This window comes from Pristiophorus japonicus, chromosome 24, assembly GCF_044704955.1.
Source record: "Pristiophorus japonicus isolate sPriJap1 chromosome 24, sPriJap1.hap1, whole genome shotgun sequence".
NCBI classification, from domain to species: Eukaryota; Metazoa; Chordata; class Chondrichthyes; family Pristiophoridae; genus Pristiophorus; species Pristiophorus japonicus.
The window spans coordinates 20262859-20280988 of NC_092000.1; the positions used below are offsets into that span (position 1 = coordinate 20262859).

Consider the following 18130-nt stretch of genomic DNA (forward strand, 5'->3'; position numbering starts at 1 on the left):
GCAATTGCCCCGCGGGAAGACCTCCAGAGGAACTTCTGGGCCATATTAACAAAATATATTTTTCCGATTTTTTAAAATGTTTTTTAAATTATGGTTTAAAATAAACTTACCGTAGTGGGGAAGGTTTTCAAACAATAAAATGTGTTTTTAAAATTGTATTTTACAATGCTTTATCAGGCGAAAGAGTTTTGAGGACATTTGCTGGGCAAGATATGGGTAAATACCGCAATCTTGCCCTTGCAAATGTCCTTGCTCCCGAGATGCGGAAGATCTGTCGGGCTGGAGCTTGACAGATCGGAAAAGCCGGCTTTCAGCGCATGAAACCGGCTTTTGCGATGCCTTCCTGGGTCCGTACACACTCCGTACACACTCCATACGCACCCGGGAGACCGGAATTTCAGGGCCATTATCTGGCCATTATCACATTGCTGTTTGTGGGAGCTTGCTGTGCATAACTTGGCTGCCACAGTTCCTACATCATAACAGTGACTACACTTCAAAACAAGTACTTCATTGGCTACAAAGCGCTTTGAGACATCCTGAGGTTATGAAAGGCGCTATATAAATGCAAATTCTTTCTTTTTTTTGAGCTTCTTTACGAAGGAGAATAAAGTCTTTACCTTGGCACTGAGTTGTTGCATCGTTAAAGGTCGATGCTCCGGTGCTTGACTGAAATCCGCTTTTACAGGTACAGTGGAAATCGCCCAATGTGATGGTGCATGTTGCATCCGGGCCACATGGGTCTGTCAAACACTCGTCATTTTCTGGAATAAGGAATAATTTTATAATCCCCCGAACGCCTTCATGTACTGATCATCTCTCAGTCCTGCTCTCGCTCCTGCCTGAAGCGGGGTTCCTGCGATATTTACCTCCCGAGTGTCACGGCTCAATTCCTGCCGACGTCAAACTCAGGGAACGTCAAGTCCATTCAGCACAGCGCAGCAAGTGAGTTGCTGGGAGGAGGTGCCCACAACATGGACACTGGGGGTCCTTTCAGGGCCAATGTTAACCCCTTCCTGAAGGCGATGGCTCCCATTGGGGGGGGCTCCACCTGGGTGAGGCTGGACAGAGAGTCAGCAGATTGTGGGCGGGGGAGAGTGAGGCATCACAGGGGAGTGTGAAGCCTGATTGTCCGCCCGCTAACCCTGCATGCGAAGAAAGTCCAGGAGTTATTTTGGCCAGATGCTAACTGGGTGCTGCGCTCATTAGCAATGCCGGTTTGATTGTGTCGATTGTGCCCAGCTTTTGGGCTATTTTATGATTATCACGATTTGAAAGTTGCAGAAAGTGACAGCTGCAGGTTTAACACTCGAGTGCTGGTTGGACCCAATTTTCCTGGAGCTGCATATATGTAGCCCGCACTCACCCTCTACCACTGAAGGTGCGGAGTGGGCGGGCTGAGAGAGGAGCCAACATAAGACTATAAGAATTAGGAGCAGAAGTAGGCCAATGGGCCCCTCGAGCCTGCTCCGCCATTCTGCGAGATCATGGCTGATCTTCTACCTCAACTCCACTTTCCTGCACTATCCCTTGAGTCCCTTAACATTGAAAAATCTAGCGATCTCTGTCTTGAATATACTCAAAGAGTGAGCCGCCACAGTTCTCTGGGGTAGAGAATTCCAAAGATTCACCACCCTCTGAGTGAAAGTTTCTCCTCACCTCAGTCCTAAATGGCCGTCCCCTTATTCTGAGACTGTGACCCCTGGTTCTAGACTCCTCAGCCAGGGGAAACACCCTCCCTGCATCTACCCTGTCAAGCCATGTAAGAATTTTGTATGTTTCAATGAGATCACCTCTCATTCTTCTAAACTCTAGAGAATACAGGCCTAGTCTACTCAATCTCTCCTCATAGGAGAATCCCCCCATCCCAGGAATCGAAAATGTTGAAATCGAGGCGTTGCTTAGGTGAAGTCTTCAAACAATTTCCAGAATAAATGTTGATGGAGTGTTGGTGAAGTCTTGACAAAGTGCCCCAGAAAGTCTCCCAATAGTCAATCTTCAAAAATTATTTTCAAACCTCCAGCAGCAAGTGAACAGTAAAAGGTGAGACACGATTTGTTTATTCCCATCATAATCTCCCTCAAAATCAAGGAATACTTGCTTCCACACCCAAAGTGAGTTCTCAGGTGACTGAACAGTTCAATATGGGAATTACAGTCTCTGTCGCAGGTGGGACAGACAGTCATTGGAGGAAAGGGTGGGGAGTCTGGTTTGCCGCACGCTCCTTCCGCTGCCTTGCTTGTTTTCTGCATGCTCTTGGCGACAAGACTCGAGGTGCTCAGCGCCCTCCTGGATGCATTTTCTCCACTTAGGGTGGTCTTTGGCCAGGGATTCCCAGGTGTCAGTGGGGATGTCGCACTTTATCAAGGAGGCTTTGAGGGTGTCCTTGAAACGTTTCCTCTGCCCACCTGCGGCTCGCTTGCCGTGTAGGAGTTCCAAGTAGAGCGCTTGCTTTGTCTCGTGTCGGGCATGCGGACAATGTGGCCCGCCCAATGGAGCTGGTCGAGTGTGGTCAATGCTTCGATGCTGGGGATGTTGGCCTGGTCGAGGACGCTAACGTTGGTGTGTCTATCCTCCAAGAGGATTTGCAGGATCTCGCGGAGGCATCGCTGGTCGTATTTCTCCAGCGACTTGAGGTGTCTACTGTATATAGTCCATGTCTCTGAGCCATACAGGAGGGCAGGTATCACTACAGCCCAGTAGACCATAAGCTTGGTACCAGATTTGAGGTCCTGGTCTTAGACTACCTTGTTCCTCAGGTGACCGAAGGCTGCACTGACGCACTGGAGGTGGTGTTGAACCTTGTCGTCGATGCCTGCCCTTGCTGATAATAGGCTCCTGAGGTATGGAAAGTGGTCCACGTTGTCCAGGGCTGCGTCATGGATGTTGATGGCTGGGGGGGGCAGTGCTGTGTTGCGGAGTCAGGTTGGTGGAGGACCTTTGTCTTACGGATGTTTAGTGTAAGGCCCATGCTTTCGTACGCCTCAGTGAATACATTGACTATGACTTGGAGTTCAGCCTCTGAATGTGCGCAGACGCAGGTGTCTCCCGCGTACTGTAGCTCGACGACAGAGGGTGGGACGGTCTTGGATCTGGCCTGGAGACGACGAAGGTTGAACAGGTTCCCATTGGTTCTATAGTTTAGTTCCACTCCAGCGGGGAGCTTGTTGAGTGTGAGGTGGAACATTGCAGCGAGAAAGATTGAGAAGAGGGTTGGGGCGATGACGCTGCCCTGTTTGACCCCGGTCCAGACACTGATTGGCCTGTGGTGGATCTGTTGGTCAGGATCACGGCTTGCATGTCGTCGTGGAGCAGGCGGAGGATGGCGACAAACTTTTGGGGGCAGTCGAAATGGAGGAGGACTCTCCATAGTCTCTCATGGTTAACTGTGTCAAAGATTTTTGTGAGGTCAAAGAAGGCCATGTACAAGGGTTGCATTTCTCTTACAGTTGTCGCACCATAAAGATCATGTCCATTGTACCCCGTAGTGAACAGAATCCGCACTGTGACTCCGGGAGAAGTCAGTTGAGGAGGACTCTAGCGACGACCTTCCCAGTGGCTGATAACAGGGAGATTCCTCTGTAGTTTTCGCAGTCGGATTTGTCCCCTTTTTTAAAGATGGTCACAATCACTGCATCTCTGAGATCTCCCAGCATGCTCTCCTCCCTCCAGATGAGAGAGATGAGGTCATGTATTGGCGCCAACAGCGCCTCTCCGCCATACTTTAGCACCTCAGCAGGGATTCCATCCGCTCCCGATGCCTTGTTGTTCTTGAGCTAACGGATGGCCTTTTCTACCTCGTGCAGCGTTGGGGTTTTGCTGAGATGGTGGCAGGTAGCATGCTGAGGGATGGAGTCGAGAACACTCGGGTCAAAGGCAGAGTCTCGGTTAAGGAGATCTTCGAAGTGCTCCTTCCAGCAGGCCCTGACTGCCTCGGTGTCCTTGATGAGTATCTCCCCGTTCTTGGCCAGCACTGGGGTGGGGCCTTGGGAGTTTGGACTGTAGGTAGCCTTGACTGCGATGAAGAATCCTCGCAGGTCTTTGGTTGTCGGCCAGCTGCTGTATCTCCTGTGCTTTCTCCACTCACCATCTATCCCTTTAGGTCCCGGGTTTTTTGTTAAACCTCAGCCTTCAGCCGCCTGTAAAGCTGCTTTGTTGCTCCCGAGTGGGTTGTTGTTTTAGATTCAGAAATGCCCTACGTTTATGATCTATTAGCTCCTGGATCTCCTGGCCATTCTCATCAAACCAGTCCTGGTGTTTCCTGGTTGAGTGACCGAGCGTCTCTTCGCAGGCATTGGTTATGGTGGCCTGGAGGGTATACCAAGCACTGCGGGCATTCTGCGTCTCGGGATCATCAAGTGGAAATCAGGAGTTTAACGATCCTCCGGGCACTCATTCCCAGCGCAAGCTTCAATTCCTTTACCAAGGCTCGCACTAAACGTGGGCTCCACCGACGATTCAGCTTAAGACCCCATATTGGCCACCTCAGAGGCTCTTTAGTGCCTAAAGTATCCAGTATCCGGGGAAAAGTGCCTTCCAATCCATTTGAGGTGCAAACACATTCATAATTTATCATTTATTCTGTTAACAATACCTAACGAGTTAATTTAGCCCTTGGCTTCATGTCTTCTAATGTCCTCCGATATCCTACAACCTATCACACTCCATGTCAGTTTTCTCCCAGTGCGAATGGTAATTTTCTATATAGGTCAATTGATGAGAGAATTTTACCGCACCCAAGGAGGCCATTCGGCCCATCGTGCTCTTTGAAAGAGTGATCCGATTAGTCCCACTACCCCCTGCTCTTTCCCAATAGCCATGCAAATTGATAGGGCAATTTTTATTAGCAATCTTGATCCAGCAATCCCCTGGCAAACTATTCAATCCTGTGTGGGCGCACTGCACCCTGTGTCACTTTGAGCATTTACTGAAAGACAGGCGATTGTTTCGGACGTAGCTCCTGCAGCAGAATAGTCTTTACCTCGGCACTGTGTCTTTGTCGTATCGGTGAAGGTGTCTTCTCCAGTGGTTGAGATAAATCCATCCTCACAGGAGCACTCAAAATCTCCAAATTTGTTGGTGCATGTCGCATCCGGGCCACATGAGACTGTCAAACACTCGTTGATATCTGGAATAAGGAATAAGCTTATAATCCCCCGAACGCCTTCATGTACTTATCATCTCTCAGTCTTGCTCTCGCTCCTGCCTGAAGCGGGGTTCCTGCGACATTTACCTCCCGAGTGTCACGGCTCAATTTCTGCCGACGTCAAACTCAGGGAATGTCAACACCATTCAGCACAGTGCAGCAAGTGAGGTGCTGGGGGGAGGTGCCTACAACATGGGCACTGGGTTCTTTTCGGGGCCAATGTTTCTCTCCTCCTGAAGACGATGGCTCCCACTGGGGGGGGGCTCCACCTGGGTGAGGCTGGACAATGAGAGTCAGCAGATTGTGGGCGGGGGAGGGTGAGACATCATAGGGGAATGTGAAGCCTGATTGTCCGCCCGTTAACCCTGCATGTGAAGAAAATCTCACCTTTGAGCTTTCTGCTAACAATGACTAATAAGTTCACTTACCCCTTTGGTTGATGCCTTCCGATGACCTCTTATATTCCTCAACCTATCAAGTTCCATTTCAGTTTTCACCCAATATGATTGGTAATTTTTTACAAAGGTCATAAGAACATAAGAAATAGGAGCAGGAGTTGGCCATTCAGCCCCTCGAGCCTGCTCTGCCATTCAATAAGATCATGGCTGATCTGATCTTGGCCTCAACTCCACTTTCCCGCCCGCTCCCCATAACCCTTGACTCCCTTATCGTTCAAAAATCTGTCTATCTCTACCTTAAATATATTCAATGACCCAGCCTCCACAGCTCTCTGGGGTAGAGAATTCCAAAGATACACCACCCTCTGGTCAATTGATCATAGCATCGTAGAATGTTACAGCACCAATGTAGGCCATTGGGTCCATCGTGCTGCTTTCGGCTCTTTGACAGAGCTATTCGATCAATCCCTCATCTCTGTTCTTTCCCCATTTTTCCTTTGATTGATAGGGCATTTTTATTATTTTAATTATCAATCATGATCCAGTGTTCCTCTGGCGATCTATTCAATCCTTTGTGTACGTCAGCACCCCGTGCCATTTTGTGCAATTACTGAAAGACAGGTGAATGCAGCTCCTGTAGCAGAATAGTCTTTAGCTCGACACTGAGTCTTTGTCTAATCTTTAGATATCCCAGTGTTTGGGCCAAATCCCTTGGCACAGGTGCAGTTGAAAGACCCAACTACGTTGACGCATCTTGCATTAGGGCCGCACGGGTTTGATTGACGCTCGTTGATTTCTGGAATGAGAAACTTACTTACAATTGGCCCTGAGCACCTCAAGCAACTGACCACCTCTCAGTCCAACTCCGCCTTCTGAACCTCAGGGAGCTTAACACCATCCAGCACCGTAGCGGTGATGAGGAGGAGATACCAACAACATGGAGAACGGCTCATCTTGATGCCAATTCGTTTCTCCTCGTCCTTCCCTGAAGACATTTTCAGCCTCTAGTGCTGATGACCCATTCGGTACCCCAGCCAAGGGACATTCTGTCATGTGCGAGCTTAGCCAGTGAGTGTCAACAGGCTAGTTGTAGAGGGGTGTGATCGAGGCCCAGGAGAGGCGTGAGTTCGGGGCCCAGAAGAGGCGAGGGCCCAGGGGCAGCACGGGCCCAGCCCACACTGCCATATGTGCGCGCACTGGGTCCGTGCAGCAGAGCAAGTCTCCAGTCGTTTTGGTTAACCCTTGCCATTGGACCAAGCCCGTGTGGTGGCTGGTGTGCAACGGCCACCACACGTTAAAAAAAATTCATGTACAGGCATCTTCCACCCCTCAGGATGTAGTTCAGGACCTGGATTATTAGGTCCTTCATTGAAATACCTGTGAACTCATCCTTTTTTTTGGCATGGAAGCAAGTCATCCTCGTTTCGAGGGACTGCCTACGATGATGATGACTATGGGGCTGTTGGAGGCAAAAGGCCCAACCTGACCGAACGCAGCATCCCCGTGCTGGTACTATCCACTAGGGGTCGCTGGAGAGGCATCAGAAGTGCAAAAACATGGCTGATTTCCCCCTCCCTGTCTGAGGGCTTTTGAGGTTAATCCCTACTGCTACCCTGACTGAGATCAGCACAGAGCAGCAATAAAACCTGGGACTTGGCAGCAGGTTCATACAGTGAAAGACAGTTCCCCTGCTGAGCATAACATTCAACTTTAAGGGATATAACCTGTGTTGGTTCACACATTGCTCTGATGTCACCACTGGGTATGAAGGTTCATGCAGATGAATTAATTCCAGTTGGAATGGTTTAGCGGGGCAGATAAGGATCTAAAAAACACTTAGATTATTAGTGTCAAATCTGTTAACTGTGAAATCTCCCTGAAAAATCAGTATTTCTCACAGGGATTACATGTATCATTTGGTCCCAGGAGTACACCGGATATACAGCACAGAAACAGGCCATTCGGCCCAACCAGTCCATGCCGGCGTTTATGCTCCACTCAAGCCTCCTCCCGTCTTTCCTCATCTAAATCTATCAGCATAACCCTCTATTCCCTACTCCCTCATATGCTTGTCTTGTCTCCCCTTAAATGCATCGATATTATTCGCCTCAACCACTCCCTGTGGCAGCGAGTTCCACATTATCACCACTCTTTGGGTAAAGAAGTTTCTCCTGAATTCTCTATTGGATTTCTTGGTGACTATCTTATATTGATGGCCTCTAGTTATGCTCTTCCCCACAAGTGGAAATACTCTCTTTGTATCCACTCGATCAAAACCTTTCATAATTTTAAAGACCTCGATATGGTCACCCCTCAGCCTTCTTTTTTCACAAGAGAAAAGAGATATAGCCTGTTCATCCCTTCCTGATAGGTATACCCTCCCATTTCTGGTCTCATCCTTATAAATCTTCTCTGCACCCTCTCGAGTGCCTCTGTGTTCGCTTGATAATATGGTGACCAGAACTCTAAGCAGTGTGGTCCAACCAAGGTTCACAACAGGTATTTTCATTGTGTTTTATTACTCATTAACCCCATGGCTTCTGCCTTCTTCCTGCAATCTGTAGCCTGTGAAACTCATACCGAGCGTCACGTAATTACTATTTCACAATTTACCGCGTCTTCTTTCCCACCCCTGTCAACCTCAGCATGTCCTGCTCTATGGTGTTTCATCTGGGTTTGTCAATCAGCACACATTTTTCTTGCTGTGGAATTTAATTTAATTTTTTCTCCCATTCCCTCGTCCTCTGGAAATTTTAGCCTTTTCCAAATCACCCAGAGGTTAGAAACGACTCCTGTAGATGTTAACGCATCAATACTTCGTATGTTTACGTGGCATTCCTCAGACCATCATCATGGGTTAATACCTGCATTAAAATGTCTGACAGAGGAACATCACATGAAGATGTTCAGCATTTGGTGCTCTAACTTCATACCTGAGACATTTCTAGGCTTTAGTCTCACAACTAGTTCTTCTTATTCCAGGGATTCGACTTGATGGACCAGGTTTTACATCCCATTCTCCATCTGATAAAAATGTTAGTTGGTCAGACTCTCTGGGTACAACATCCCCAATTGATGATTCAGGGTTCCAATTCCTCATTTGCTTCTTTGATGCTCCGAGGATTAAGTCTAGCTAACATCCCTTGTTCTGATTGGACTAAGTAGGACCTTTGATACACCTGAAGGTCCCTCTCTGGGTCCATATAGTCATTTTTAAGATACTTTCATTACCAGATTTCAATGCTGGAATACTGTGTTAGAAACATGGAAACATAGAAATTTACAGCGTAGAAGGAGGCCATTTCGGCCCATCGTGTCTGCGCCGGCCGACAAAGAGCCACACAGCCCTCGGTCAGCGGCCCTGAAGATTACATACATACCCATGAACAATGACGGAAAGGCAAAGAGCACCCAGCCCAACCAGTCCACTCCACACCACTGCAACACCCCTTATATTAAAAACATCCACACTCCACCCCAACCGGAGCCATGTGATCTCCTGGGAGAGGCAAAAAACCCTTTAGAGATTAAAAACCCAGACCAATTTAGGGAGAAAAATCTGGGAAAATTCCTCTCCGACCCATCCAGGCGATCGAAACTAGCCCAGGAAATAACACCTTTCCTTGAGCATTTACTGTTCTTTGTCCTGCCTTATAATCTCTGAATTAACAGCTTCAGTCGCTCTCCTTGATACTTCTATTGGTCATTGACCATCAGTACTGGTTTTACCAGGATTCACTTCAACTAATATGGACTTGAAGAATGTGATGACGAAGTCATGGGATAGTGGGAATGATGTGTATAATTCTTCTAGTTCACTGCAGTCAGGTAGAGTGCCGTGACGGCAGTGGTCCACTAGCTACGGCCCTCAACTAGCAGCACAGTGGTCACAATCAGGGCAAGTTGTGAAATTGAATTTAATAATGTGGGCCAGTAAATGGATTGTCATAAAAATGCGACTGGTTCTTTAATGGTTCGGGAAAGGGAGCCTGCCCTCCCTATCTGCTGGATGTGACTTCAGCCCACGCAATGAGGTTGACTTTTAATGCCCTCGGGGAGGTTTAAGAGCAAGAGGATAACTAAAGAAAGAGTGGGGCCTATTAGAGACCACAATGGAAATCTGTGTGTGGAGGCAGAAGGTGTGGGCATGATTCTCAATGAATACTTTGCGTTTGTTTTCACAAAAGAGAGGGGCGATGCAGACTTTGCAATGAGGGAGGAGGAGTGTGAAATATTAGACGAGATAGACATAGTGAGAGAGGAAGCATTATGGGGTTTAGCAGCTTTGAAAGTCGATAAATCCCCAGGCCGGGATGAAAATATCCCAGGCTGTTAAGAGAAGCAAAAGAGGAAATAGCAGAGGCTCTGACCATCATTTTTCAATCCTCTCTGGCTACTGGTGTGGTGTCGGAGGACTGGAGGACTGCTAATGTTGTACCCTTGTTTAAGAAGGGAGAAAGGGATAGACTAAGCAATTACAGGTTAGCCAACCTAACCTCGGTGGTGAGAAAATTATTGGAAAAAATCTTGAGGGACAGGATAAATCTTCATTTGGAAAGACACGGATTAATCAAGGACAGTCAGCATGGATTTGTTAAGGGAAGGTCGTGTCTGACTAACTTGATTGAATTTTTCAAGGAGGTAACCAGGAGGGTCAATGAGGGCAGTGCGTATGATGCAGTGTATATGGATTTTAGCAAAGCTTTTGATAAGGTACCACATGGCAGACTGGTCACGAAAGTAAACGCCCCTGGGATCCAGGGCAATGTGGCAATTTGGATCCAAAATTGGCTCAGAGGCAGGAAGCAAAGGTTAATGGTTGATGGCTGTTTTTGTGACTGGAAGGCTGTATCCAGTGGGGTTCCGCAAGGCTCAGTGCTGGGTCCCTTGCTTTTGGTGGTATATAACAATGACTTGGATTTGAATGTTGGGGGGTATGATTAAGAAGTTTGCAAATGACACTAAAGTAGGCTGTGTGGTTGATAATGAAGAAGAAAGCTGCGGACTGCAGGAAGATATCAATGTACTGGTCAGGTGGGCAGAACAGTGGGCAAATGGAATTCAATCCGGATAAATGTGAGGTAATGCATTTGGGGAGGTCTAACAAGGCAAGGGAATACACATTAAATGGTACGACACTGAAAAGTATAGAGGAGCAAAGTGATCTTGGAATGCGGGTCCCCAGATCCCTGAAGGTAGCAGGTCAGGTAGATAAGGTGGTTAAGAAGGCATATGGAATGCTTGCCTTTATTAGTCGAGGCATGGAATACAAGAGCAAGGAGGTTATTTTTGAAATGTATAAAACACTGGTTAGGCTGCAGCTCGAGTACTGTGTGCAGTTCTGGTCACCACATTACAGGAAAGATGTGATTGCATGGGAAAGGGTGCAGAGGAGATTTACAAGAATGTTGCCTGGACTGAAGAATTTTGGCTATGAGGAAAGATTGGAGATTCTGGGTCTGTTTTCCTTGGAACAGAGGAGGCTGAGGTAAGACCTGATTGAGGTGTATAAAATTATGAGGGGCCTGGATAGTGTGGATAGGAAGGACCTGTTTCCCTTGGCAGAGGGGTCAATAACCAGGGGGCATAGATTTAAAGTAATTGGGGAGACGTTTATGAGGAGAAATTTCTTTACCCAGAGTGTAGTGGGGGTCTGGAACTCACTGCCTGAAAGAGTGATAGATGCAGAAACCGTCACACATTTAAAAAGTACTTGGATGTGCACCTGAAGTGCTGTAACCTACAGGGTTATAGACCAAGAGCTGGAAGGTGGGATTAGGCTGGATAGCTCTTGGTCGGCCGGCACGGACACGATGGGACAAAATGGCCTCCTTCCGTGCTGTAAATTTCTATGATTCTATGAACCAGGAATAGGAACATCCAAACAATTTTTATTTTTTTTAATTGTAGTATTCCTTTAGAAAGTGGGCTGTCATCAGCGCAACTCGTCATTTCAATTAACAGCAACATTCACAGTAGAGAGTTCTTTGACTGTGGTCCCGGACCATGTCGACGCTTATGCAGTGTATTCCTCTTCTGATGTTTATGATGGAATGCTACACAGGTGCTTCAGTGACCACAAGGACACCATCTACCCAACAGTACGTGGACAATAACAGAGATGCAGAACATCGCAGGTTCCTGACCACAAGGCAGACCAAAGCCATCTCACTCATTCTGAGAAGCACTTGCCATTACATCACCATTGACTGAAGCAACACGTAAGTAAGTGCCATTTATTCAAAGTAATGCAAGGGCTTCCTATCTCCTGCACGAGGTACTCAACCAGCACATGACCATCTAATTATCAACAAGCAAATTAATTCATCATTTTGAGCCAATGTCTCATTCAGAACCAATCTCCATTTCCAGCTGGATGATCCACAATTTCTGCACAGACTACAAGTAAATTTAGGCCAGTCAAAACCTAACCATCCAGCAATCATCTAATAAATCCTCAAATTACAATTCTCTTTGTAACGCTACAGCTGTGTTAGCTCATTTGGCAAGGCACTTGGCTTGAAACGGCAAAGATTAGAATCCCACCGAGTTCCAATTATCCTTCTATCCTCTGGAGGGCAACAAAGCAAACATGAGAATTAGACAAGGCCCACACATGGCTACTGGGCATGTTACCGCAGAAACTAGCCAAATGGCCGCCCTAACTCAAAGCAAAGCAAACAGAACTGCTCAGCCCTTCCTTTCTCCACAACAACACTCCCACAATCATAAATCAGGGGCCCATAGCAAAGTGGTAATGTTACTGAACCAGCAATCCAGAGGCCTAGCCTAATGATCCCGAGATATGAGTTCAAATTCCACCACGGCAGCTGGGGAATTTAAATTCAATTAAATAAATCTGGAATTTAAAATAAAAAGCTAGTGTCAGTAACTACCTACCTATATTAAAAACCCATCTGGTTCACTAATGCCCTTAAAGGAAGGAAACCTGCCATCCTTACCTGGTCTGGCCTATATATGACTCCAGACCCACAGCACTGTAGTTGACTCTTAACAACCCCTCTGAAATGGCCCAGCAAGCCATTCAGTTGCAGTGAACTGCTACAAAATAGGATCATCTTCACCACACGGACTGCAGTGGTTGAAGAAGGCGGCTCACCACCACCTTCTCAAGGGGCAATTAGGGATGGGCAATAAATGCTGGCTTTGCCAGTGATGCCCACATGCCAGGAACAGATTTTTTTTAAATGGCTTCAGAATGTACCAACACATGAATATTAAAACTTTACTCTTCAAGTACACTCAACAACAACATGTGGGTAAGATCTGTGACATTAGATGTAAAGGGTCACCATACAAAAGAGAGATTAACACAGAGCTGAAGAATTTGTCAGCAAATTACTTTTCGTTACAGATTTATCATCCAGATCAGCTGTCAGTACAAGAACGAGCTAAGTAATCTCCCTATCACCACTTTTCGTTTTATGGTCATTGGAGCTCCTTTTTCCATCAATTTTCTCCTCTTCTTCTCAGTGAGCAGATTCTTTGTGAATTTGCTTCCACGGGCTGTATTGCCCCGTCCAAGTGGTCATTCTTGATGTCGGTGTCGAGGCAGACTATTTGGGCCTCATTGCCGAGGCCAGCCCTCTTCTCAGCAGAAACTCACAGATGCACACTTCCAGCAGGGGTCAGTGGATGGTGATCGGGAGCAAGAACTGTGGCCCTTTTCTAACCTTGCTGGCTGGGATCAGAATCAATCCCTAGCACAAACTGGCCTAACTAGCCAAACCACTGGTGGGCAACTTTCCCTTGCTTGACCCAACACTCTCATTATCGCCAACGTAAACAACACTGGGAGTCACTGATCCACCTTCACCTCCGTTATTCATTATATCAATCGAGCTGGTGCCTTTTGAATTGAGTTGCGGAGATTTAAAAAATTTGAGCAAGACCACTTACTCCGCAACATCGCCTGTCTCTACCCCCTGCCTCAGCTCATCCGTTCCTGAAACCATCAACCATGTCTTTGTTACATCCAGCCTCGACTATTCCGGTGCCCCCCTGTCCTGCCTCTCACCTTGTATCCGACATAAGCTCACCCAAAACTCTGCTGCCCCCATATCCTAAACCACAGCATGTAAGTGCTATTCAACCATCACCCCCTGTGCTCGCTGACCTACATCGGCTCTCGGTCTGGCAATGCCTTGATTTTATCATTCTCATCCTTGTGTTCAAATCCCTCCATGGTCCTCGCCCCTCCCTATCTCTGTAATCTCCTCCAGTCCGACCTCCTGAGCATCCCCGATTATAATCGTTCAACCATCGGTGGCCGTGCCGCCAACTGCCGAGGCCCCAAGCTCTGGAATTCCCTCCCCAAACCTCTCCTTTTTTCTACCTCTCTTTCTCCCCCTTTAAGGCGCTCCTTAAAACCTACCTCTGTGTCTCAGCTTTAGGTCAATGTCAAACTTTAATCGGATAACGCTTCTTTACCGATAGCGGGTGAGAATGTGGGACCCGCTACCCCAGGGAGTAGTTGAAGCGAATAGTATCGATGCATTTAAGGGGAGGCTGGCCAAGCATATGAGGGAGGTGGGAATAGAGGGTTATGCTGATAGAGTTAGATGAAGAAAGGAGGAGGCTCGACTGGAGCATAAACGCCGGCACAGACTGGTTGGGCTGAATGATTGAACCCTGTGTAGGTTGATCTGCCAATGCCCATAGTGCAAGTTTCTGTGCTATAAGAAGATAAGAAACAGGAGCAGGAGCAGACCATTTGGCCCCTTGAGCCTGCTCCACCATTCAATAAGATCTTGGCTGAGCTGATCTTGGGTTCACCACCACTTCCCTGCCCGCTCCCCATGACCCTTGATTCCCTTATCGCTCAAAAATATGTCTATCGCCACCTTAAATATATTCAATGACCCCACCTCCACAGCTCTCGGGCAGAGAATTCCACAGATTCACAACCCTCTGAGAGAAGAAATTCCTGCTCATCTCCACTTTAAATGGGCGACCCCTTATTCTGAAACTATGCCCCCTAGTTCTAGATTCCTCCATGAGGGGAAATATCCTCCCAGCATCTACGTCCCCTCAGAATCTTATATGTTTCAATAAGATCACCTCTCATTCTTCTAAACTCCACTATATATCCAGTGTAACTTTAGTCTGACAACACTTCTGTGAAGCAGCTCCGGCTGTTTTACTGCATTAAAGACGTTACATAAATGCAAATTGTTGTTGTTTTACTGTTGCTATATGTGTTGCTCATCACGGGTAGTGTAAGGACTGGAAGCAAGGATTTATTGGACATTGCCTGGACATTAAGCCCAGATTGCCTTTAAGTTAGTCTGGGCTTAATGGCTCTCCATTGTTCTGGTATCTCATCCAGGTAATCACTGATTGACGAGGTCACCTTGCCTAACAATGGACTCCATTAGCCCACCTCCTGCCTTATGTTGGCCATTGTCATTCCAGACTCCCTGCCCATCATTCTAAGTCCAATATGGAGCCACACCTGGGCCCCTCCCACAAACTGCTTCCAGCTTTCTTTCTGTGGTGAGAAAAATATTCAACGCAATGTCCAGACAATGTCCAATAAATCCTTGGGGGTTCGATGCTTCCAGTCCTTACAGTATACCCCATTTGATCGGCACCCCATCCACCACCTTAAATATTCACTCCCTCCACCACCGGCGCACCGTGGCTGCAGTGTGTACCATCTACAAAATGCACTGCAGCAACTCGCCAAGGCTTCTTCGGCAGCACCTCCCCAACCCACGACCTCTACCGCCCAGAAGGACAAAGGCAGCAGGCGCATGGGATCACCTCCACGTTCCCCTCCAAGTCACACATCATCCTGACTTGGAAATATATAATCACCGTTCCTTCATCGTCGCTGGGTCAAAATCGTGGAACTCCCTCCCTCACAGCACTGTGGGGGCACCTTCACCACACGGACTGCAGTGGTTCAAGAAGGCGGCTCACCACCACCTTCTCAAGGGCAATTAGAGATGGGCAATAAATGCCGGCCTTGCCAGCGATGCCCACATCCCATGAACGAATAAAAAAAAAATACATAACCTAACTCACTCTAAGCTTAGAACAGGGACATCATGCTTTGAAAGGGCTGTGTTATGTTCTTACCTATACACCCTGTATTATCATCTGTAAAGTTACTTAGTCCCGATGATGTGATGAATCCTTTCTTGCAGAGACAGTAGAAACTCCCAATTGTATTATAACATATAGTATTTGGCCCACACACTGGTGAGATTTGGAAACATTCATTATTTTCTGTAATAAATATGAAACGGACATGTAAATATCATCTATTACCGATATGGTGTTGCAAGCCCCCTTGTTCCCCTCTGTGGAGTCTCGTCTTAGTCTTCTTAGCAGGTGCTGACAGCTAGTGATCCATCCAGTGTATTTGAGAGCTTGCTCGTGGGCTGGATGCAGATTGGGTAGTCACAAGAGTAACAAGGAAGGGATCAACTAGAAAGCTTTGGGTTTGAACCATTTGGGGGGAGATTTTGTAAATCGAATGCTTGATAATTCTCGAACTACCAACTGTGATAGAACAGAACACCTCTCAGCTGTTGAAGGACCAATGATGCTCACCAACATTTAGTTGAGGAATATCTTCGAAGTGAGGGGTTGGTTGAAGGCCATTCTCAATTGGACCTCCCACTGCCTGGACATCCTGCTTTCCACTGGGCCATACTAAGAAACAGCCAAATGGCCCTTCCACTTGGTGCTATGGGTGTTGAGATGGTCCCACTTCAAACAGCAGGCCACATTGTCTGCATGCCTGACACAAGACTCCCAAAGCAAGCGCTCTACTCGGAACTCCTACAAGGTGGGCAGAGGAACTGTTTCAAGGACACCCTCAAAGCCTCCTTGATAAAGTGCAACATCCCCATCGACACCTGGGAGTCCCATGCCCTAGGTGGAGGAAGTGCATCCGGGAGGACGCTGAGCACCTCGAGTCTCATCACCGAGAGCATGCAAAAATCAAGCGCAGGCAGCGGAAGGAGCGTGCGGCAAACCAGTCCCACCCTCCCTTTCCTTCAACGACTGTCTGTCCCACCTGTGACAGAGACTGTAATTCCCATAGTGGACTGTACAGTTACCTGAGAACTCACTCTTGGAGTGAAAACAAGACTTCCTCGATTTCGAGGGACTACCTATGACAATGATGACTGCAAACAGTGGTGGGGAGCAGGACATGAAAATGGAAGTACACTACACACATCCAGCTCCAGCAACATCTTACGTCACAGCTGAGCCAAAGATCCCAGTCGCAACTTCATGGGTGTAAGGTAACACGCTTCTGTGAAGTGCCTTCAGGTGTTTCCCTGCTTGTTGTTGATGGTCCCTTTGTTTTCATTCATCATTCCTTCTATTTGAACCCCATGTAGTTTGATCCGCCAATGTGTGCGCTGGCGTCGTGTGCTTAGAGCAGGGCCAAGGCCCATAATGCAAGGTCAAAAAGAGTCAAAGGGAAGATGACGTAAATCAAACCGCGATGAGGCGATAAGATTATGGGATGAAAGACAGTCTGCGTGAGGCAAGGAGTTTTGAGGTTGTGGAAAATAAGTTAGCATTGTAGCGGTTTATGCTTTAGAAAGAAATGAAGACTTGCATTTCTATAGCGCTTTTCATGACCACCGAACGTCTCAAAGCGCTTTACAGCCAATGAAGTACTTTTGGCGGATGATGGAAATCAGGCATCATGCCATTGGCCAATGGAGGTTTCCATGCCATTGAAAAAGGCTTGGCTCACACATGCCATCCAGGGATCTCACTGTGGTAACTGTAAAAATAGTTTGGAGCACCTTTGCAAAATGTGAGAACTCGCATTTATTTGGTGTCTTGTTGTGTCTCTGAGAAACCAAGTGTTTCAGGTACAATGTCACATTAAAGTGCAGTCAGTGTCATTATGCAGACACAGTGTTCTTACACCATTTGGCAAAGAACAAACGTCCCCACAAACGGCAATGAGATAAACGAGCAGTTCAGAAGATAAGGAAAGAGGAGCATAATATAGCGCCCCCTAGTAGACTACTGCTCCACCTAGTGGACTACTGTGGTAATGCAACTGCTGATGTAAATACAATAAAGGTGACAAGGTCACATGACAGGTTCCGGCAGAGCCAGCTTGTGTATGTGTGTGTTTGTGATGTCGTAAACATGGTTATGTTATTGAAATAATCGAGATTATGACGGCATTTGACTAAGTTGATCGAGGTAACTTGATGGATCCAGTTCCAGGGGACACAGAGATTAGGAAGTCAAGACTAGGAAGGAAAGTCAGACGCAACTTTTTCACCTGAGAGATGATAGCGTTGTTGAAGAAGTTGCTAGGGAAGGACTATGAAGCAGCCAGTATAAATGGGTTCAGGAGAACATTTCTGGAGAGTAGAGATTGAAGGATATGGCTAGCACGTGGGCTTGAGGTCAATCAATAAAAGGCGGGCATAATGGGTGTAGTGAACTTTTCCTCAATGTTCTTATATTCTGACTTAGAGGAATGTTGGTGCTTAGAGAAAATTCACCTCACAACCAGATAGGGAGCCTTTAATCCCTACAGTTTGGGAATATAAGGGAAGAAATTTTGGGAATC

General features: G+C 47.1%; 1 protein-coding gene across 4 annotated transcripts in view; it reads right to left on the reverse strand.

Annotated features, from left to right (window-relative positions):
• The window catches only part of LOC139237982 (adhesion G protein-coupled receptor E5-like), an 85393-nt gene that overhangs the window by 41586 nt on the left and 25677 nt on the right, over positions 1-18130 (reverse strand). For 2 of the 4 annotated variants that reach the window (XM_070867352.1, XM_070867350.1), the window contains exon 4: positions 15649-15798. The exons of the other annotated variants lie outside the window; for them this stretch is intronic. In XM_070867352.1, coding sequence (XP_070723453.1) covers positions 15649-15798 — 150 coding nt within the window. The remainder of the gene's footprint in view (positions 1-15648; positions 15799-18130) is intronic. 4 annotated transcript variants of the gene reach the window in all.